Source organism: Bos grunniens, chromosome 13 (genome assembly GCF_055505025.1).
Source record: "Bos grunniens cultivar Pamir isolate PY7600 chromosome 13, Bosgru_T2T1.0, whole genome shotgun sequence".
Taxonomy (NCBI): Eukaryota; Metazoa; Chordata; class Mammalia; order Artiodactyla; family Bovidae; genus Bos; species Bos grunniens.
Genome location: NC_141177.1, coordinates 51,870,136 through 51,892,564, shown reverse-complemented (window position 1 = coordinate 51,892,564; position 22,429 = coordinate 51,870,136). Strand labels below are relative to the sequence as shown.

At 43.9% G+C, this 22,429-nt stretch overlaps 2 protein-coding genes across 3 annotated transcripts in view; one reads left to right on the top strand and one right to left on the bottom strand.

The window, feature by feature from the left end:
* LOC147360988 (uncharacterized) overlaps window positions 1-11,637 on the bottom strand; it is a 30,293-nt gene extending 18,656 nt beyond the window's left edge. For both annotated transcript variants that reach the window (XM_086334200.1, XM_086334199.1), the window contains exons 1-2: window positions 11,450-11,637; window positions 10,266-10,361 (exon numbers count right to left, since the gene is read on the bottom strand). In XM_086334200.1, coding sequence (XP_086190326.1) covers window positions 10,266-10,361; window positions 11,450-11,637 — 284 coding nt within the window. The remainder of the gene's footprint in view (window positions 1-10,265; window positions 10,362-11,449) is intronic.
* VIM (vimentin) lies at window positions 11,489-19,433 on the top strand. Its single transcript, XM_086334169.1, has 9 exons — window positions 11,489-12,198; window positions 12,826-12,886; window positions 15,462-15,557; window positions 15,644-15,805; window positions 16,301-16,426; window positions 16,965-17,185; window positions 17,596-17,639; window positions 18,167-18,252; window positions 19,073-19,433. The coding sequence occupies exons 1-9, from the start codon at window positions 11,636-11,638 to the stop codon at window positions 19,112-19,114; spliced, it is 1,401 nt and encodes a 466-aa protein (XP_086190295.1). The 5' UTR covers window positions 11,489-11,635; the 3' UTR covers window positions 19,115-19,433.
* Window positions 19,434-22,429: the final 2,996 nt, after the last annotated feature.

Genomic DNA, 22,429 nt, shown 5'->3' with positions numbered 1-22,429 from the left:
ATAGAGTGCCTGATGAACTATGGAATGAGGTTTGTGACATTGTACAGGAGACAGGGATCAAGACCATTCCCATAGAAAAGAAATGCAAAAAAGCAAAATGGCTGTCTGGGGAGGCCTTACAAATAGCTGTGAAAAGAAGAGAAGCGAAAAGCAAAGGAGCAAAGGAAAGATATAAACATCTGAATGCAGAGTTCCAAAGAATAGCAAGAAGAGATAAGAAAGCCTTCTTCAGCGATCAATGCAAAGAAATAGAGGAAAAAAACAGAATGGGAAAGACTAGGGATCTCTTCAAGAAAATCAGAGATACCAAAGGAACATTTCATGCAAAGATGAGCTCAATAAAGGACAGAAATGGTATGGAACAGAAGCAGAAGACATTAAGAAGAGATGGCAAGAATAAACAGAAGAACTGTACAAAAAAGATCTTCATGACCCAGATAATCACGATGGTGTGATCACTGACCTAGAGCCAGACATCCTGGAATGTGGAGTCAAGTGGGCCTTAGAAAGTATCACTATGAACAAAGCTAGTGGAGGTGATGGAACTTCAGTTGAGCTATTCCAAATCCTGAAAGATGATGCTATGAAAGTGCTGCACTCAATATGCCAGCAAATTTGGAAAACTCAGCAGTGGCCACAGGACTGGAAAAGGTCAGTTTTCATTCCAGTCCCAAAGAAAGGCAATGCCAAAGAATGCTCAAACTACCACACAATTGCACTCATCTCACACGCTAGTAAAGTAATGCTCAAAATTCTCCAAGCCAGGCTTAAGCAATATGTGAACCGTGAAATTCCTGATGTTCAAGCTAATTTTAGAAAAGGCAGAGAAACCAGAGATCAAATTGCCAACATACACTGGATCATGGAAAAAGCAAGAGAGTTCCAGAAAAACATCTATTTCTGCTTTATTGACTATGCCAAAGTCTTTGACTGTGTGGATCACAATAAACTGTGGGAAATTCTGAAGAGATGGGAATACCAGACCACCTGATCTGCCTCTTGAGAAATTTGTATGCAGGTCAGGAAGCAACAGTTAGAACTGGACATGGAAAAACAGACTGGTTCCAAATAGGAAAAGGAGTTCGTCAAGGCTGTATATTGTCACCCTGTTTATTTAACTTATATGCAGAGTACATCATGAGAAACGCTGGACTGGAAGAAACACAAGCTGGAATCAAGATTGCTGGGAGAAATATCAATAACCTCAGATATGCAGATGACACCACCTTTATGGCAGAAAGTGAAGAGGAACTCAAAAGCCTCTTGATGAAAGTGAAAGTGGAGAGTGAAAAAGTTGGCTTAAAGCTCAACATTCAGAAAACAAAGATCATAGCATCTAGTCCCACCACTTCATGGGAAATAGATGGGGAAACAGTGTCAGACTTTATTTTTCTGGGCTCCAAAATCACTACAGATGGTGACTGCAGTCATGAAATTAAAAGACGCTTAGTCTTCGGAAGGAAAGTTATGACCAACTTAGATAGCATATTCAAAAGCAGAGACATTACTTTGCCAACAAAGGTTCGTCTAGTCAAGGCTATGGTTTTTCCTGTGGCCATGTATGGATGTGAGAGTTGGATTGTGAAGAAAGCTGAGCGCCGAAGAACTGATGCTTTTGAAGTGTGGTGTTGGAGAAGACTCTTGAGAGTCCCTTAGACTGCAAGGAGATCCAACCAGTCCATTCTGAAGGAGATCAGCCCTGGGATTTCTTTGGAAGGAGTGATGCTAAAGCTGAAACTCCAGTACTTTGGCCACCTCATGTGAAGAGTTGACTCATTGGAAAAGACTCTGATGCTGGGAGGGATTGGGGGCAGGAGGAGAAGGGGACGACAGAGGATGAGATGGCTGGATGGCATCACTGACTCGATGGACGTGAGTCTCATTGAACTCCGGGAGCTGGTGATGGACAGGGAGGCCTGGCGTGCTGCGATTCATGGGGTCTCAAAGAGTTGGACATGACTGAGCGACTGATCTGATACATATAACCCCTCCCTTTTGAACCTCCCTCCCATCTCCCTCCCCATCCCACCCCTCTAGGGTGATACAGAGTCCCTGTTTGAGTTTCTTGAGACATGCAGCAAATTTTTAATATTTATTTATTTATTTATTTTTGGCTATGTTGGGTCTTTGTTGCTGTGGCAGGCTTTCTCCAACTATGATGAGCAGGGGCTGCTCTTTGTCAAGGTGCATGAGCATCTCTTGCAGTGGCTTCTCTTGTTTTGTAGCATGGGCTCTAGGATGTGTGGGCTTTAGTAGTTGAGGCCTGTGGGCTCAGTACTTAGGGAACCAGGCTCTAGAGAATAGGCTCAGTAGTTGGCAGTATACAGGTTCAGCTGCTCCATGGCATATGGGATCCTCCCAGAACAGGGATCAAACCTGTGTTTCCTGCATTGGAAAGCAGGTTCTTTACTACTGAGCCACCATGGAAGCCCCCTGATTTTCATATCTAACTCTGACAAATCATACTGATCTTTTTCAACACACACAGAGACCAAAGTTTGATGGGGTATATTTTAAACTCTGAGTTTATCAAACATAGTCAAAGTTAAATATTCAAGATTCTGAAAAAAATCACTTTGCTGGCTAAATGAATGTGACATGGAAGTGCTAAAGCTTCTCCAGATTTTTGGAAAGACTGGTCAATTCATTAGTTTTGAGATAGGTGGGAAGGGGTTCTTTAATCCTTCCCAAATACGCAAAGAGACTACGGCTATAAGATAGTCAGGATCTCTTTCCCAACTTCATAGGTTATCATAAAGGTGAACTCAAAATTATTTTAATTCTTCAATTCTTTCAAAGAGAAGTATGCTATTAAACAAAGTTACTATAATTAGACCCATTACCAAAATATCTTCTGAACAAAGTCTATCCCTTAGGAACTTGATGACCTCCTCCAAATAAGCTGAGTGAATTCCTATGATGCCAAAGCGACTTGGCCGATTTTCTAACACTGGCAGGACTTCCTTCTCTCTGATGAAAACGGGCAACATCATAGGACACAGGGCAAAACCTGCTTGTTCTCTTAAGGTCTCACTCAGCCCATAACTAAACTCTGATGCTATCATTTAGCTCTCTTTCCAATAAGGTCCGGGTTTTTATACGTGGGCTGCTTCTGTCTCGCTTTTTGGACCCCATGAACCAACAGCGACAGCCTGGCTTCATGTCTTTGTCCAACATGGGTTTGATTGCTCTGCACTAGGTGTTCTCCTCTACGCGGCAGTCAACACCCTCTGTCCCTCCCACGTCCTCACCACCTTCTCTTTCTTTAGTTAGAGATGGTGCCCTAGGCTTTGAGGACATCAAAATTACATACATATGTACAAAATATATGTAAACACAAATATGTATAATCTCTTAAAGGTCTAGAGGTAACAGATGAATACATTACAATAGTGTTTCAGAACAATTTTTCATCATTTGTGATATGAGAAAAGCATGTTTAATCTGTACGAAGCTCAAATTCCATAATATTTTTGTAGTTATATAGTTTTAAGGGAAATGATCATCTGCCTCCCCCCAAAAAAAGTTTCAAAGAAAATTCTAGAAGTTTGTCTTCAAGCTTCTTTTTCTGTGGAACTTTTTTAGAGGCATAAAAGTGATGGACAGGAAGGCATTCCAAGTCTTTGAACTTTTCAAAACTATGTTAGAGGAAACTGAAGAAGCTCCCAATTTTGTACCAACGGGTGGAAAGCAGACCAACACACTCAAATTATATAATGAACAATCTAAGGGAATCAGTACTGATTTATGTGAACAGACTAGAACTATTGTAAGGAGTAAACTGCATGACCCAATTCATATCCCACCTTTTTTTTTTTTTTTGGAACTTCAAAAAAAATTTTGGCTACATCCTGCAGCACATGGGATCTCAGTTTCCCCAACAAGGGATTGAATCCACACCCACAACATTAGAAGATGGAGTCTTAATCACTGGGGCACCAGGAAAGTCCCCATACCCTACCTTTTTCATGAGGTTTTGCTCTATGTAGACTACAGAAAGGAAGTACTTCCAGGTAAATGGATCTGAGTGAATTATCGTTCATCTCAGAGTAATTTTCCACCTAAAATATCTTCCATCTATAAAGCATCTATTCTCTTAGTTAATCGGAGAAGGCAATGGCACCCCACTCCAGTACTCTTGCCTGGAAAATCCCATGGACAGAGGAGCCTGGTAGGCTGCAGCCCATGGGGTCGCAAAGAGTCAGACATGACTGAGCAACTTCACTTTCACTTTTCACTTTCTTGCACTGGAGAAGGAAATGGCAACCCACTCCAGTGTTCTTGCCTGGAGAATCCCAGGGACAGGGGAGCCTGGTTGGCTGACGTCTATGCGGTCGCACAGAGCCAGACACAACTGAAGCGACTTAGTAGCAGCAGCAGCAGCTCTTAGTTAATCAGTCCAGAAAGCTCAGAGCCCTCGACTTGCTTGCCCTCTTCCTAACTTCAGTGTCTAACAATCACCCTCCTTTATCACTGTACCCCCCTCAAGATCAGGCTTTTACCATTCACACAATCTATTGCAAACAGCTTTCAGACTGCTCTTCCCATTTCATCTTCCACAATATGCCAGAAAAATCCTCTTAAAACACAGCCACAAGCATGTCTTTCTCCTCATCAAAAGTTGCAATGAAATCCCACTACCCACCACATTAATTGTAAACTCCTTTCCTTGGCATTTAGTCCTCCAACGCATGGTTCCATATCAGCTTTCCATTCCCTTTCTCCCTTACAACTGCTCCATAATCAGCCACAGAGGGATTCTTACTATTACCTGCATGTCCCCAGAACCTGGACACTTGTACAGTTTTTGCTTATGAGTTTTCATCAGCATTGCATCCTCTGTCTGTGATAAGCTGTAGAAATCACACTCACTCCTCAAACGTCATCTTTTCTGAATACAGTTTCTGATCTTACCCAAATAGATGTGACCATGTCTCCATATAAACCCTTCAGCATTTTATTCACACCTCCATCAGAGCACTCACTGAGCACACTCTGCTATGTATTAATAATATAGCTCTTTCATGTGGTTCCTGACTTTTTCTCAAGGCTATGAGCTCCCCAGAGGCATGAAAAGTTTCTTAACTTACTGAATATATTAAGAAACATTGCAAGCAGTGAAAAAAACAAGTACCTATGTCTGATGAATGCAATATAAGGAAAGATATGAGGGTAGGGGGAAATGAGCTGTATTCATGGAACAGAGAGGAGCTTAGGGTCTCATTGAAATTACTGTCTGGTGGGGAGCAGTGGCAGGTTAAGGATGAATGGGCATACTTAGCCTGGCTTTCAAAGGCCACTGTCAAACGATGAGCCTCAACCTCCTCTGAAGAAAAAAAAATGTTGCTTTCATTATATTTATTACAAACTGTAACTGTTTGATTTGTTCCTTAAGTATTGTCTCTCTGTACGACACACATGCATACATGGATCCAGCTCTACGTCGAAGAGCACATGGATTATACCTGCCTTGTCCACATTCTCCACTGTCTAGTAGGATGCCTGGAACATGGTAAACATTTGACACATGTGTTCTGAGTGTGTTAATGAAAGCTGTGGATCATAATACCCTGGAAAGATGAGAGGAGGTCATGTGTAAAAAGACCAGCACTAGTATTAGCCTTCTGTTTCTCCCTTTTCTTTCTCCCTCCCTCCCACCCTTCCTTCCTTCCTCTTCTCTCCCGCTTCCTCCTTTCCTCTATGAACTACTCATGCATTCATTCATACATTCAATAAATGTGCCAGGCTTCTCTGTAGGCACTGGAGATAAGATAGTGAACAAAAGAGAGAAAAGTCTCTACTGTTATGGACTTTACCTTCTAACAAGGGAATGAATCATTCACTTTGCAGCTTTAGGGAGTCTTAAGCATGCAGTTATTAAGAAAAAGAGGTTTTGGTTCAAAGTCAGACACATTGGTGGGATTAAGCAGAGCCTGGAAGAAGGGAAGCCAATTGCCATATTGCAGGGATGAGATATATGATGGCTTGGACATGAGTCACAGTGATGTAAGAGAGGAGAGGGTGCAGAAAGCAGTGGACAGGACACCCATGGGATCTGAGCCATCCAAGGGTAAGGAAGTGGGATGGATGAAAGTTTCCAGTCTTGTTAGCTCGCTGTGTTGCCTTATATAGAGAGGGAAGTTCGAAGGGGAAGCTGTAGTAGTTCATGGGGTTTAGAGTGTGGGATGAGTTAAGTCTAACTTTGAAAATGATGTCTTTGAAGAGACAGAAAGAAATCTAGGTGAAAATATTTCACTCTCGAGGTAAAAATTTAGAGCCAAGTGAAAACCAAACTCCCTTCTTATGTATTATGAACCACTGTTTCATTATTTGAATAATGTAAAACATGATATTCTAAGGATCTGTCAAATTCCTTTAGGAAGCTGCTCCTTCACAACATAACCTGGTAGTTATCCTATTCCTACAGCTCCTGAAACACAGTACGCCCCTAAATAATTTTTGTGAATTAAATTAGTTAATAGCAAGCAAAATGTCATCAAGCCAATGAGAAAAGTGCACTTGGAGTCAGAAAGAGCTCAATTCAAATGCTTGCCCCTAAAACGGGTATGCTGCTGCTGCTAAGTCACGTCTGACTCTGTGCGACCCCATAGACGGCAGCCCACCAGGCTCCCCCGTCCCTGGGATTCTCCAGGCAAGAACACTGGAGTGGGTTGCCATTTCCTTCTCCAATGCATGAAAGTGAAAAGTGAAAGTGAAGTTGCTCAGTCCTGTCCAACTCTTAGGGACCCCATGGACTGCAGCCCACCAGGCTCCTCAGTCCATGGGATTTTCCAGGCAAGAGTACTGGAGTGGGGTGCCATTGCCTTCTCTGGTATAGGCAATCTTATTTACAAAGCAGAAATAGACACACAGATGTAGAGAACAAATGTATGGCTACCAAGGGGGTAAAGAAGGTGGGAAGAAAGGGTAATTGGGAATGACACATATACACTATCAACCCTATACATAAAACAGATAACTAATGGGGACCTACTGTATAGCACAGGAACTCTATTCAGTATTTGGTGATGACCTAAATGGGAAGGAATTCCAAAAAAGAGGGGGTATGTGTATATGTATAGTTGATACAAAGTTCATATGGTCAAAGCTACGGTTTTTCCAGTAGTCATGTACAGATGTGAGAGTTGGACCATAAAGAAGCCTGAGCACCAAAGAATTGATGCTTTAAAAGTGTGGTGCTGGAGAAAACTTTTGAAGGTACCTTGGATGGCAAGGAGATCAAATCAATCAATCCTAAAGGAAATCAACCCTGAATATTCATCGGATGGACTGTTGCTGAAGGTGAAGCTCCAGTACTTTGGTCACCTGATGCAAGGAGCTGACTCATTGGAAAAGACCCTGATGCTTAGAGAGATTGGAGGCAAAAGGAGAAGGGGTCGCCAGAGCATGAGATGGTTAGATAGCATCGCTGACTCAATGGACATGAATTTGAGCAAACTCCGGGAGATAGTGGAGGACAGAGGAGCCTGGCTGTGCTACAGTCCATGGGGTGGCAAAGATTTGGACACAACTTAGTGACTGAACAACAACAGCTGATTCACTTTGCTGTACAGTAGAAACTATCACAACATTTAAAGTGACTATACTCCAATAAAAATTAAAAGAAAATGCTTGCCCCTTTCCTGCCTCCACTGCTAGTTATATCACCATGGGCAGATTTTTGGCTTGCTTCTTAGTTGCCTAGTCTTTAAAATGGACCATCTACTATATCCTGCAGTATGCTAGAAGAGCACTCAGTTAAATTAAACGAATTCAAGTTTCCTGTCATCCCATAGACACAAAAACTAAAGCACTAACATTACTGAGTATTATTATTATCTTTAATACCACACCCTTTAGATTTTGCCATGGTTTCACCCTGTCACATTAGACATCTTCTCATTGCTGACATTCCGTCCAGGCGCTCCAGCTAGAAGCTGGTCTCTTTTGGCACGACCTCCTGCCACCCAGCTCTCCTAAAGCCTCCACAGGCCACTAAGCTCCTCTCCACATGGCTGGCTGGTCTGTCAGCTCAAATTGCCCAATTCAACTGACATCACCACAGCTTGCAAATTCCAAAATCACTGTTGAGTACTTTAGATTTGGTCATGTTTATGCCTGGCCTACAAACTGGTCCACTGTGTCCTTATTTACAGACAACTTGCAGCATGCAGTGTTTGAAGATGCTTCAGAGTCCAGCATTCAAAAATACTCTGGAGATAGATTTTCACAGCAATCAAAAAATAAATATGAAAACCAAGAAAGTGATATCTGTGCACTGTTTACTTCCAAAAGGTACTAAGAACACAGGGGTGCAGATAGAGCAGGATTAGTTACCATGTTCAAGGATATTAGTTCAGAAAGATAGATTCCTTCCATGGATGACCATCCTTCCTTGGTTGAGGCACTATCCTGGGTAGTATATAATTTACCTCAGAATGAAATAAAATTTTTCCAAAGTCTCATGCATTCTGCATGAATTGAGTACAAGTGTTTCAGTAACCTTCAGTTTTCTACACTCTACAGTCCACCCCAAGCTATGGCAATTTCTAATGAGAAGGACATATTGGATCCTGTATATCTGTGTGTGTGTGTGTATATGTGCTGTATGGCAAGTACTATGGATTGAGTGTTTTTGGCCCCTACAATTTATATATTGTAGTCCTAATCTCCAGTGTGCGGATATTTGGAGGTGGGGCCTTAGGAAGGTAATTAGGTTTAGATGAGGTCACAAGGGTGGGGCCCCTAAGGTGGGATTAGTGTCCTTTATAAGAAAGGAAGAGACCACAACCTGCACTCTTTCTGCCAAGGGAGGACAAAACAAGGAGGTCATCTGCAAACCAGCAAGCAGACTCTCATCACACACCAAATTGGCTGGCACCTTGATCTTGGACTTTCTGCTTCCAGAGCTGGAAGCAATAAATGTTTGTTGCTTAAGTCACCCAGTCTACTCAAGACAGCAAGTGAACATATCACAATCCTGAGAATACAGATAGGGGACAGGTTAGAAAGGAGAAGGGATGCCCCTGAGATGATGAGGAGGGCCAGCGGCCACCCCAGAGGAAGCCACCATAGGCCTGAGGAATTTGCTGTGGTCACCAACAGGGCACCCTGCCACACCGCACCAGGGCCTTGCCCTCATTTTCCGTAGTGAGTCAGAGAGCAAGCGTCCTCTGACAGCACCAGCGCATTGCCCTGGGATCAGCATTTTAGGAGGGAGTAAGATTCACCCTCCCTTCCCCCAGAGGGAGATGGCTTTTTTCTCATCCTAAGGTTCCATGCAAACTCACAATGGTGACATTTGTTGAGCAGTGGCTTGAATAAAGGACTCTCAGAGAGTAAGAGGGTAACACAGAGCCTGAGCGGGTCTGTCAGGGCGCCATGCCCCAGGAATGCTCAGGAGGGACCCGCAGCCTTCCAGAGAAGGAGAGAGTTAAGGATGTCCTCAACAGGGGAGCGGTACCACCAGGGCTTCTGCTTCTCAATCTTGTCAGCTCGATTTGACAGAACTGAAATGTGGTAAACAAAATATTGCCTAAAAGAGGCTTGTACAGAAATAAACCCTTCATTTGGTTCTAAACTATTTTTCTTAAATGCCAGGTAACCTTCAGTACTCCCCTTTCAAAACAAATAAACAAACAAAAATCAGAGGAAAGGATTTACCTCTTCCTACCCTACCCCCCCCCCCATTCACTACAGAATCAAGATGCTTTTAACAGTGGTTTGGGGGTTAATCCTTTCAATACTCCTTCAGTCTTGTAAATATAAACAAACAAAAAACCTCTGAATTTTAAATTGCTGTAGGTATCACTAAAAGACTGTCTTGGATTTTCTTTGTCTCTCTTTGCGGGTAACCATTATGTTCTTCGTGCTACGAACATTGCAACAAAAACCTAGTTGAGGGATTTATCTAGAAAGGTTTTGGTGTTAGGAGTCTGAGCACTCCCTTGGCACCCTACACCAAATCATTTTGCCCGGTACTCAATTTTGTTTCTCTCACTTTAAGTCCAACTGCAGGAATTCTTCTGGAAAATCGACCAACGGACCAGTGACTTTTCCCCGACAAGACACCAGAATCCTGCAGGGTGCATCATCACTAAACAAAAAATGAACACATAAATCCAGTTCCTGCAAACATTCTATCATCTGAGGCTAACTAACTGCCTTTCTAACTAATCATCTAATCAACTAACTGCCTTTCATTCATCAAATTAAACATTTAAAGAATCACCTAATTCATTCTCATAATTAATGCAGGTTTATACCTTGAATGACTTCCGCAACAGCAGAAAAACCAGAGATCAATTTGATTGTGCAGCTGCGGACGCAGAGCTTCCTCCTTCACCCCAAACTTCCAGATCCTGTTAAAAGCCGGGTGTGGTTTTATGGGGGGAGGGGGAGAGCCGAGAGGAGACCAGAGAGAAGAGTGAGGGGGAACTTGGCAAGAAGAACTTCCCCGGAGTGCATTTGTGATGCCCAAGACCCGCGTTCGGCGCTTACAGCATGTGTGCAGAAGTTTCTTTCTACAGAGAAGTCTGTACATCGGAGCAAAATCTGGCTTTGGCGAGTTCTTAAGAACTCAGGGGCGCGCTAGTCTTCACTCAGGCGAACTGCTCACGAGAAAGCTGAGGCCCAGCTCGAAGTTGTGTAAAACTTCGAACAAACAGTGCGCGCGGGCCCGGGGAGGCTGGAGTCAATCTCGTCTAACGGTTTCCCTGTACCGCTACGAGCCCTCGGCGGGACAGCCGGGTGCAGTGACTCAGCGACCCCACCCTTCTCCCCCCGGCCTTCCTCAGCCGCCGCCTCGAAGCGCGCACCGTCCAAAGGGGACCCAGCCCGTTAGGTCCCTGAACAGTAATTCCCAAGACAAGAGGACTAAGAGAGACGGGGTCCGCATCGGATCCCCTTTCGAAGCAGGCTGTGCACACACCCCTGTGCGGGGCCCGAGCCCTGAGTCCAGAGCTGTGCGCGCCCCCACCTCGCGCTCCAATCTCAGGCCCTCTTTGTTTCTTTCTCCACGCCTCCAGTTCTGCGGGATCCTGCACTCCCCCTCCTCCTGCTCCTTGGCCCGCGGGGCTCGGCACTCACTCTCTCCCAGTTAAGTGCAACCGAGTTGCGGCGCGCCCCTCCCACCCGCGCGCCTCCTCCTACATCTCTTGGGCGCGGAGCCCGGGACCCCTCTGGTCCAGTCCTGGCGGGTTCCCCCTCCACCACTGCGCGACCCCTCCTTTATCAGCACCCAGAGGTGAGCAGAGCTCGGGCCACCATCAGGAAAGCCCCTGAAAGTCCCAGCCCAGCTAAGAAGTAACGGGACTGTGCTCAGTCCCCGTTGGGGAAGATGGGGGAGGAGGACGGCTCCGGGGCGCCCCCGCCCCAACCCCCCGCCCAGCCTTCCCCATTGGCTGGCGCACTCCGTCGCCGAGATGGCAGTGGGAGGGAACCCTCTTACCTAACGCGGTTATAAAAACTGCGCCCCGCGCGGGGTCCTGTCCTCTGCCACTCTCGCTCCGGTGTCCCCGCGCCAGAGACGCAGCAGCGCTCCCTCTGCCCACACCCACCGCGCCCTCGCGCTCGCCTCTCCTTCCGGAGCCAGTCCGTGCTACCGCAGTCGCCCAGTCCACCACCCTCTGCAGCCATGTCCACCAGGTCCGTGTCCTCGTCCTCCTACCGCAGGATGTTCGGCGGCCCCGGCACCGCGAGTCGGCCGAGCTCCACCCGGAGCTACGTGACCACGTCCACCCGCACCTACAGCCTGGGCAGCGCGCTGCGCCCCACCACCAGCCGCACCCTCTACACCTCGTCCCCGGGTGGCGTGTACGCCACGCGCTCCTCGGCCGTGCGCCTGCGGAGCGGCGTGCCCGGCGTGCGGCTGCTGCAGGACTCGGTGGACTTCTCGTTGGCCGACGCCATCAACACCGAGTTCAAGAACACCCGCACCAACGAGAAGGTGGAGCTGCAGGAGCTCAATGACCGCTTCGCCAACTACATCGACAAGGTGCGCTTCCTGGAGCAGCAGAACAAGATCCTGCTGGCTGAGCTCGAGCAGCTCAAGGGCCAGGGCAAGTCGCGCCTGGGGGACCTCTACGAGGAGGAGATGCGAGAGCTGCGCCGGCAGGTGGACCAGCTCACCAACGACAAAGCCCGCGTCGAGGTGGAGCGCGACAACCTGGCCGAAGACATCATGAGGCTCCGGGAGAAGTAAGGAGGCGCCCACGCGGGGCTGAGGGAGGGATGAAGTGGATACCGGAGCTGCCACGCCCTTGGGGATGTGGCCCGGGCGGCGGCTGCCGGGGGGACAGCGAGGGAGCAGGGTTGTGGCTTAAGCGGTACGGGCCCCGCCCTGAACCAGGATCTTTCAAGTTAGCATTTTCCCTCTACCCCTACTTATTGCCCAAGACCGCACGTTTCAAGTTGCAGACTTTTTAAAACTACCACTGTGTACTCTGCTGCTGCTGCTAAAGCCCTAGAAAAGGATGAACGCGGTTTCCCCAAACTTTGAGAAAAGTTTCCTGGCCCCCTCTGGCGGGCTGCCAGCCAACGGGCCTTGGAGGGAACGAGACAAAGGGATTGTAGAGTCTCCTCCGCGGTGGGGTGGTGGCGGGCGTCTCGCAGGTCGGGGTGGCGGCAGTGATTGCTTTTCCACGCAGAGGCCAAGGTCCCGCTAAAACTTGCCTAGGACAGCAGGTCTAAGCCGCGGTCGCTGGTTGAGCGCGGAGGTGGCGCAGCAACTCTTGGGTCTCTGCGCTACGACTGGGTGTTTGGGTGTGGTCGCCCCGCCCCTGGCGGTTTCCCGGTTCCCCTGTGGTTAATCTGAAACTGTTTCAGGTTGCAGGAGGAGATGCTTCAGAGAGAGGAAGCCGAGAGCACTCTGCAGTCTTTCAGACAGGTTGGTAGATTCCGTTCCTACTCGAAGCCACCGGACGCCACCCGCCCAGCCAACCCACGGGCAATTCTAAAAGTTCCTTAACCCAAGTCTGCATCATACAAAACTTCACGTCTGCGCGCCAAGCCCCCTAGTGGCAGAGAGACCGCAGTTCTGGATAAAAGCCCTTGAATGATTAAACCGTTCCGTAGGACATGGTCTTTAAACATTTTTAAATTTGTTTCAAGATTCTTTTCCCAAGAAATGATTTTTTTTTTCCGTTTCGTGTTTGCAACACGTTGATATTTTGATTTTGAAGAGTTACAGTTTGATTTAGGTTGCGGTTTTGCCAAAGTTGACTACCTTTTATAAGGCCACAAAAAGCACAATTCTGCCCTGTAGTTTTAGATGTGAAATGGATGGGAGGATCGGAAACTTAGTGTAACTGAACTTCAGCCAGAAATTTTCTTTTCTTGCCGGCAAGTTCTATTGTGGCCCCAAGGTTAGACAGAGTATTGCTATGCACAACTAATTTGTGATCTAATAAGGATGAAAAGGAGCCATCTGTCCCCTTGGCTGAAAGGTATTAATGGTTTCTATGGGCTTCACTATGGAATGTAGATACAGACATTCTGGCAAGTGTGGTGGCTCTGGTCAGAAAGAATAGGAGTCTTTGTATTCCTGGAGACGCTTTGCAACAGGCTACATTCTTATTGAATATGTAATGATGCAAGCACTGTTCTAATTGGACACAAGTATTTGCTAACATCCCGTTATCTAATATCTGGCCCAGACTCGAAGTATGTGATGTGAAAAGTTCTTAAAGCTGAAGTCCTACCTCACATTTGGAAAGGCCTTCCTTTTTTGAATCCTTGTATTCTTTAGCATTTTCTCCATAAAGAATAAACCTAAAAATGAAGGATAGGATTTTAAGAAAAATGGTTTTCCTGCTCCAAAGATAGATGGCGTTTAAGGATTTTTAACTTAAAGTTGGATCCCAACTTTAGAAGACTAGTTGCCAGCAGTTTTTTCCTCCTGAATACTCACTGGGACTGGCTCTAAAAGCTCCCTCAGGCAGATAGTCTAGAATACATTTTGAAGCAGAAATGCATTTATCAAATTAAACACAGAAATGTGTGGTTTATTTCAGTCATTGAGCATTTCTGATCATCATGTCTGTAATGTTTTCTTCCCCGGTAGTAGCTTCATATAAAATAATATTAGTATAAATTGTTCCTCCTATTTAGGGATTAAATAAAACCACTCATATTCTTTTCAAAGAAGTATAATAACACATAGAACTTTTGAAAATTGAGAATAGTAAATTATCTTTTGCAGTGATTAACAACAAGCAAAAATGATTTTTTCCCAAGACTGATGATTTTATTATCACCCCTTTCTCATTTACTTTTCCATGAAGGTGATAGAAACAGGTCTACATTTTAAGACTAACCTGAACTCCAAATATAACTGCTTACAAGATATGTGAAGTGAAAATCGCTCAGTCGTGTCTGACAGTCCGTGGAATTCTCCAGGCCAGAATACTGGAGTGGGTAGCTTTCCCATCTCCAGGGGATCTTCCCAACCCAGGGATCGAACTCAGGTCTCCCGCACTGCAGGCAGACTCTTTACCAGCTGAGACGCTAGGGAAGTTGGCTTACAAGATAAGAGATATAAAAATCCTCAAGACATTCCCTGAGGGGAAATAAAATCTTTCCACCAGTTTACACATGGTGAAAACATAGGAGGAGACCAGAGCAATAAAAATTTTACATATAGTATGTGCATGTTGATTAGTCATTCTTAAACAGGCTAAAGAACTGAAATGACATAGTACTAAGTGAAAAAGATGTGGACACACCCTTGTGGGATGAGATAGGTGACTTTCAGGAGAAAAACCTACCAGAGAAAGCAAAGCAAATACAGTTCAGGGTTACACTTCTTTTTCTTTATTTGGCTGAACTACATATTTGCCAGTGTACATCTTGAATTGTAGTAAAGATCTAGGCTTGTAACTTGAATGTCAGGTAAATTGCTCGGGATCCTGAGAAAAAATTTCAGAAGATTTGAGGAGACAAAAAGAGAGCTTAGGTATTATGTGCTGAAACTTCAGGAGCACAAATTTCTGTTCTGTGTTCTCATGTACACATGGAGGTGTGAAATCTGATCAGCTCCTGTTATTCTATCAATATTATTCCATGTTACCCCTGCCTCAAAAAATTTTTAAATTCTGTGACACTGATTTTCTAGATTTAAAAAAGTAATGAAAACTTCACTGATAACTATGAACTCAGTAATGATTGATTGCAGCCTGCTATGCTGGCATACAGTTATTTATTTTTAAATATTTATTGGTCACCTTGAGTACAACTCAATGGATCACAATTCAAGTTGGTTAATGAAGAGAAGAAAACAGTATATTGGAGCCCTGGGTGATTTACAAACTTATTTAAAGGTTATAAAATTTGTCAATGCCCTTTTCATAGTAAAGAGGCTAAGTTTGTCTGGTTCATTTAAAATGAACAAATAGGATAAGCCACAGACTTCATAGCATCTTCCTCCATGTCCTGGTTTTTTTTTTTTTTTTCCTTTTCAAAAGGATGTTGACAATGCCTCTTTGGCACGTCTTGACCTGGAGCGTAAAGTGGAATCCTTGCAAGAAGAGATTGCCTTTTTGAAGAAACTGCATGATGAGGTAAGAAGAGTCACTGTCTGTGAACAATTGTGGGTGAAGCTGCTCCCGTACTTGGCACAGCTGACCTTCTATCTTTCTTTCCTCAGGAAATCCAGGAGCTTCAGGCCCAGATTCAAGAACAGCACGTCCAAATCGATATGGATGTTTCCAAGCCTGACCTCACGGCTGCCCTGCGTGATGTCCGTCAGCAGTATGAGAGCGTGGCCGCCAAGAACCTTCAGGAGGCTGAGGAATGGTACAAGTCCAAGGTACAAACAAGATAGTGTGGCCAGAACAAATGGGAACCATTCTGTTTGCTGTACCTGTCTGTGGTTCCTAAGTACCTTTTAGCTCCCTAGTTTAGCTGGCTTTTCTTCTTGTTCAAGTTTTATGTCTTGCTGTACTTCGCACCTTCCCCCATCGTTTCCCACTGCCATCTGTCACCCTACTTCCAGGTAACCCCCAAACTATGCTCTTGACCTCCACCCTCTGCAAATGAGGGCAGCAGAGTGAATTTATGCTTGAAAATCTCAACATCCGCCTTCCACCTCATTTTCTCTGGTTATCAAAACAAATTTAAACATATCCTGGAAGATGTTGAGTTTGGAACTTTGAGTGTAAAATTTGATTGGCATCATACCTTATTTACTTATTTCTTTGTTCACCATCTTTAAGCTTTCTCATTTATCCAGGCCACGTAGAATCTTGGAGGATTTGTGGATGAGGCCCGTGGCTGACCCGGGTTTCTGCTTCCTCCCTGACAGTTTGCTGACCTCTCTGAAGCTGCTAACCGCAACAATGATGCCCTGCGCCAGGCCAAGCAGGAGTCAAATGAGTACCGCCGGCAGGTGCAGACTCTTACCTGCGAGGTGGATGCGCTCAAAGGGACTGTGAGTATCGTACTTCCTGAACAGAAGCCAGATCACCAGCTTGTAGCCATTCAGGTGGCCAATCTGAGGGTGCTCTTGGAAGAAAACTTTGTTCAAAGGGTGAAAAATTGGCATTTTAATCCCAAGAAAATAATTAGTTCAGATTCATTCAAAAAGAACTTGGAGATCCCAAGGTTTTAATTTACCTATATTATTGTTTCCACTAGGAAGGAACCTGGTACATTATTTTCCACCAAAAGTTGGAGTTTTTCCCATTTGCTACGAGGGGAAATGATTGCAGATAGTTTGGAATGGTTGGGATTGTTGTTGTTTAGAAACTCAGTTGTTTTCAACTCATGGTGACTCCGTTTGGCCTTTCCCAAGCAAGAACACTGGATTGGGTTGCCATGTCCTTTGCCACAGGATCTTCCCAACCCAGGGATCGAACCTGAGTCTCCTGCATTGGCAAGCGGATTCTTTACCGCTGAGGTTGGGGGAATAGCTGTTTTTGTTTGTTTCTGGGAAATAACACCAGCCACCTTTCTCATCTTTCCTGCAGAACGAGTCTCTGGAACGCCAGATGCGTGAAATGGAAGAGAACTTCTCTGTGGAAGCTGCTAACTACCAAGACACTATTGGCCGCCTGCAGGATGAGATTCAGAACATGAAGGAAGAGATGGCTCGTCACCTGCGCGAATACCAAGACCTGCTGAATGTCAAGATGGCGCTCGACATCGAGATCGCCACCTACAGGAAGCTGCTGGAAGGAGAGGAGAGCAGGTAGGGAACAGGGCTCCTGTGAGAGAATTCCAGCTGCCCTGCGCTGGTACACGCACCATTCATTTCATATTCAGAACTTCAAGGTAGCTCCTGACCACTTTTTACAGATGAGAAATCTTCAATTCAGAGAGACTGAGTTCCTTGTTCTAGTTAATCACCCGAACTGGGGTCTGAACCTGCAGTTGATTCTGTGAAAACCAGTAGTCATGCTACAGTACTTCCAGTCCCTTGTAGGAAACGCTCGGAGTAAAATATTTAAATGTACTAATGGGACCAATCATGGGTTAATTCTTCTAAAGCAAATCCGTCACCAATGAATTATAAGCATAAATTTTCTTAATTGATGAAAATAACTGTATAAATTTGTTTCTCATTGTTTATGAAAAATGTGACTGTTTTTCTTTTTATAGGATTTCTCTGCCTCTTCCAAACTTTTCTTCCCTGAACCTGAGGGGTAAGCGTTTGATTATCCATTATGAAAATTTTTATTCATTTATTTATTTAGTTGACTAATCTCTGTGGAATGTAGGATCTTAGTTCCCCGACCAGGGATTGAACTTGGGCCTCCTGCAGTGGAAGCATGGAGTCCTAACCATTGGGAATTCCCTATGAAACATTTTAGCAGCTTGTAGCCATTCTGCTTATAAAACACTCATTTTTAAAATTGAAAAATACCATAAAGGGAAAATTCTCTAGGAGAGCCATAATTTTCAAACAAATACTGTTTTATATTCTGTACTTCCAGTTAAATTGAAACTCCATTTTTCTTCCTCCTGATGGAATAAATGTTAAAACAGTCCATCCCAGCCTGATATCTCAGTAACATTAGCCCCTGGGCTTGAAAACTGGTGATAATCTTTTAGAATTATTTTGGGAATAGTGCCTTAAACAATCATGAACAAAAAACCTAATTTTTGGACAAAATTGTTTCTTTTTAAAAATTTCATTTTTACTCATTTTGGACCTATTTTCTTTATTCAGAAACCAATCTGGATTCACTCCCTCTGGTTGACACTCACTCAAAAAGGACACTTCTGATTAAGACGGTGGAAACCAGAGATGGACAGGTTGGTATCTTTAAATCAAAAAGAAATAATCTTAGGCCAGCATTGATAAGCCTTTAAATCCATAAATCTGTGTCAGATACAGCTAGCTAATTTGGGATGTTTCAGTTTCAATCATGTCTCCTAAAAGGAGCATAGTACTTCTTCCAGCCAGTACCCACATCCAACTAATTATTTGGCTCCTAGCTGCGAAGGTGAGGTAATAGTCTGCCTTTGTCCCAAATTAGTGATTTACTTTGGTGCTTAATTTCAAATAGGAGTACTGTTTCCTTACGTTATTTCCTAAACTAGACTCATGAGACTATGTCATGAATTCATATCGACTATGTCAATATTAGGAATGTTTTGATCCTGCACATAGGGCCTTCCCTGGACACTCCTAGGCCTTGTCGTGGTGTGATACAAAGACATGGCGTATGGCTAAGTAGTTTCTCATTACCTCTCTGTGCCAGGAAAGACAAGGTCAAATGTATTGTAATCTTCAAGTAATCTTCCCTTGCACATCAAGTGTACTTATTATACAGTTTAGTATTCTTTAATTTTAAGTTTTGCTGCTGACAATTATTACGGCATTCTTCACACACATAGTATTTTTAAGTCATAGCATCCTATTGGATACATATTTTGCCTATAGGTGAAGAGCATCTTACATATGTCTCTCTCCCCACTCTGTGAGCCTTTTCATAAAGAACCAATGTAATCTTCCAATTTTCACCATAAATGATATCCATATCCTAGGATTTTTCTTTGACAGGCTTAATGGGATCATTTCTTCATTAGTATGTAGTATTGTATTTGAGTTGAGTTCTATTTTTCTTAACAGGTTATCAACGAAACTTCCCAGCATCACGATGATCTGGAATAAAAACTGCACATACTTCGTGCAGCAAAATACTACCAGCAAGAAGGAAAAAAAAAATCCATATCTTAAAGAAACAGCTTTCAAGTGCCTTTCTGCAGTTTTTTCAGGAGCGCAAGATAGATTTGGAATAGGAATAAGCCCTAGTTCTTGAACCAACACCCGTAAAAGATTTAGAAAAAAGTTTACAACATAATCTAGTTTACCGAAGACGCCTTGTGCTAGAATACTTTTTAAAAAGTATTTTTGAATACCATTAAAACTGCTTTTTTCCATCAAGTATCTGACCAACTTGTTTCTGCTTCAATAAATCTTTGGAAAACTCTGGTGGTATCTTACTTATTTGATAATATCTAAATAATTCACTAAATTTCATGAGAATATTTATGTTTTGGTTAAGTATTTTTTGGTCAAGTATTGGACCAAGTATTTATTGGTCAAACTGCCACAAAATCAAGGTTAGGTTTACTTGAGAAATTCAACTTTATGCTTGAAACTGAGTTTTAAATTTGGTCATTTTAGGTAGATCTTGCTTCTTTGCAATTCATTTGCTTTTTAAACTTACAAATAGATGTTATAAAATAACTCGCAATGACACTAGGTCTTTTCATAAAATGAGTTCAGCCAGGTCCATATCCATGTGTGAGTCCAGTTCTAACAAACAGACATCCCAAAACGAAAACCTGACTAAAATGAAAACTGCGTTCTGGTATGTGCAGCGTGAGTGGCACAAACTCTACTATGGGGGTTAAAGTGTAGACAACAGCCAGGATGTAAGGGCTGCATCTTCCATTAGCAGCATAGAAATGGAACAAATTCATGTAGTTTCAACACCAGAAACTACCCAGGCTTTCTGTGTGTATATCTATATGTGATGCCTAAATGTATATATCTGCATGCATGCGTGAGCTCAGTCACGTCCGACTCTTTGTGACCCCCATGGGCTATAGCCCTCCAGGCTCCTTTGTCCATGGGATTTCCCAGGGAAGAATACTGGAGTGGACGGCCATTTCCTACTCCAGAGGATCTTCCTGACCCAGGGATGGAACTATGTCTCCTTGCATTGGCTAGAAGATTCTTTCCCACTGAGTTACCTGGGAAGCCCAAATGTATTAATATAACACATATCTACTTACAGATATGTTTAAAGACTTGTGCTTGAGGAACTGATGTTAGACACACAATAAAGGAAAATTCTTACCTGTTCCTTGGGTGATAAAATTAACAAGTGGTAGAATGATGCTGATCTCTAATCAGCTTTCAAAATCTGGGACAATGAGCATGAAGTGCTTTGGTCGTGAAAAGCTTCCTGTAGGTCACACAATGTGAGCAGAGTTTAGGAAGAGGGATAAAGTTAGATAAATAAAAGAGGGCGGGTTTGGCCTGGAGGCAATATGAGTTCTAATGGCCCATTGTGTGTTCTGGAGGAAAATTTCCTCTCAATAAGAAGTTCCTAGACTTCTTTAAGTCCCAATTTCCTGTATTACTGTGATTATCTCTTCTCCAGGAATGCTGTGATAGGCATTCCTTATAATTTATTTTTTTTTGGCCACTCAGCATGAGGGATCTTAATTCCTCAACCAGGAATGGAACTCATGCCCCCTGCAGAAGTGCAGAGTCGTAACTACTGGTCTATCAGGGAAGTACCTCCTTGTAATTTTTAAGTGCTTACATCTATCTCTCTATAGAGTTGATGGAGGAGAAAGTAAGATGGTTTACACTTTGTTTACTCAAATGCCAGGCACTGTGCTAAGTAACATTAGCTGTGATTTTCATCATTTTTTTATGGTGGGTACTGCGTGAGTAAACAAAGAATTGGCCTGGGAAGTGACCCCTAGTCAAGTTGCTTTACATCCTAGTCTGCGTGGGATGGTCTTGGTTTATGCTTACTGATTAATAATGCCCCCTTTTCAGGCTCACAAGTGTACTAATTTGAACAATAGATTCCACCTATTGGTCATCCTACCCTTAGCATAATATCACAGGAAAAGGTATTACTGCTGTGATTCCTGGAGTGGTCCTGCACCCCATACCTCACCCTACCCCCATATTTGAACAACTGACATATGTATCACCAGAGGAAATATCCAGGTGCTTGGACCCTGAAGAAACTTTATTTGATTTTTTGTTCTGTAGCTATTTTCATCACATCCCTCTCAGCCTCCTAGCCATATTTTTCCTGTCTCATCATTTGTACCCTACCTTTGGCTTATGAGGATCATGCAGGGAAGACACCAGGCCCACACTGGTTTCCTTCAAGCATATAACTTTCATATTAACAAATAAATAAAGCTTAGTTTCCCTTGTGTCCCCCACCCCCACCCCTGGGGAAAAGGAACCAAGATGACAAGTTCTGCCAAGTATCTTGAGACTAGTGGGCTCCCCATCCTCAAAATTCCCTTACAGCTCTTTCTAAAAATCACCTCCCTGAAACTGAAAAAGATGAGCTCATCTCCCTTATCTCCAACTGTCAGAAACCAGCCTTTCATGGAAAAGAAAAACCAAAAAACCCCAGAGCCCACCTTATAGGAATTCAAATCTATGTAAGTCTTTTTACTTTTTATCATTAGTCCTACTGTTAGCGTTGTCCTTACCTTCCCCTTTGAAAAACTAATAAAAAGAAAGGATGTTCTCACCACGTACAATGAAACAAAGATGAATGCTTGGTTCTTTAATGCATAACATTAGATTAAAGGAGGTTAAAAAAAAATAGTAGGGGATAGGGAGAAGAGAATGATGCATAAAGTGTGAAGTCTCCAGAAAGTGACCAAGGGGATGGTGCAGTCTGTAGAAATAATGTGAAAATTAAGTCTTTCTGAGGTTTCTCACCATCGTGACAGATGGAAGAGGTGGCTGGAGACTGAGACAAACGGTGTGACTCAGTTACAGCAAGTCTGATGTGAGCCCCACCTCCCCATGACCAGCCTCTGACAAAGGAGCTAGGAGACAATCTCATTCCAAAGGCTGTGGGACTGAGGGGGAGGTGGGTGTGAGGTGAGGGGGAGGGGCAGGGGGACAGTAGCTTCCCCTGGTTTCTTTCTGAAGAAAACAAGGTTGAAGCAGACACTTTGCCCCAAAGAAGGCTCTCACTCCAACCTGCCAGGCTTCAGCTGAAAAAAGGGTCTCCATATATCTGCTGGGGCGGGGCATAACAAAATACCACAGAATGGGCGGCTTCAACTACAGAAATGAATTTTCACACAGTTCTGCAGGCTGGACATCCAAGTCAAGCTACCGCAGTGTTGGTTTCTTCTGAGAACTCTCCCCTTAGATTATCTCTTCTTATAAGGAAACCAATCATAATGGATTAGGAACCACCTG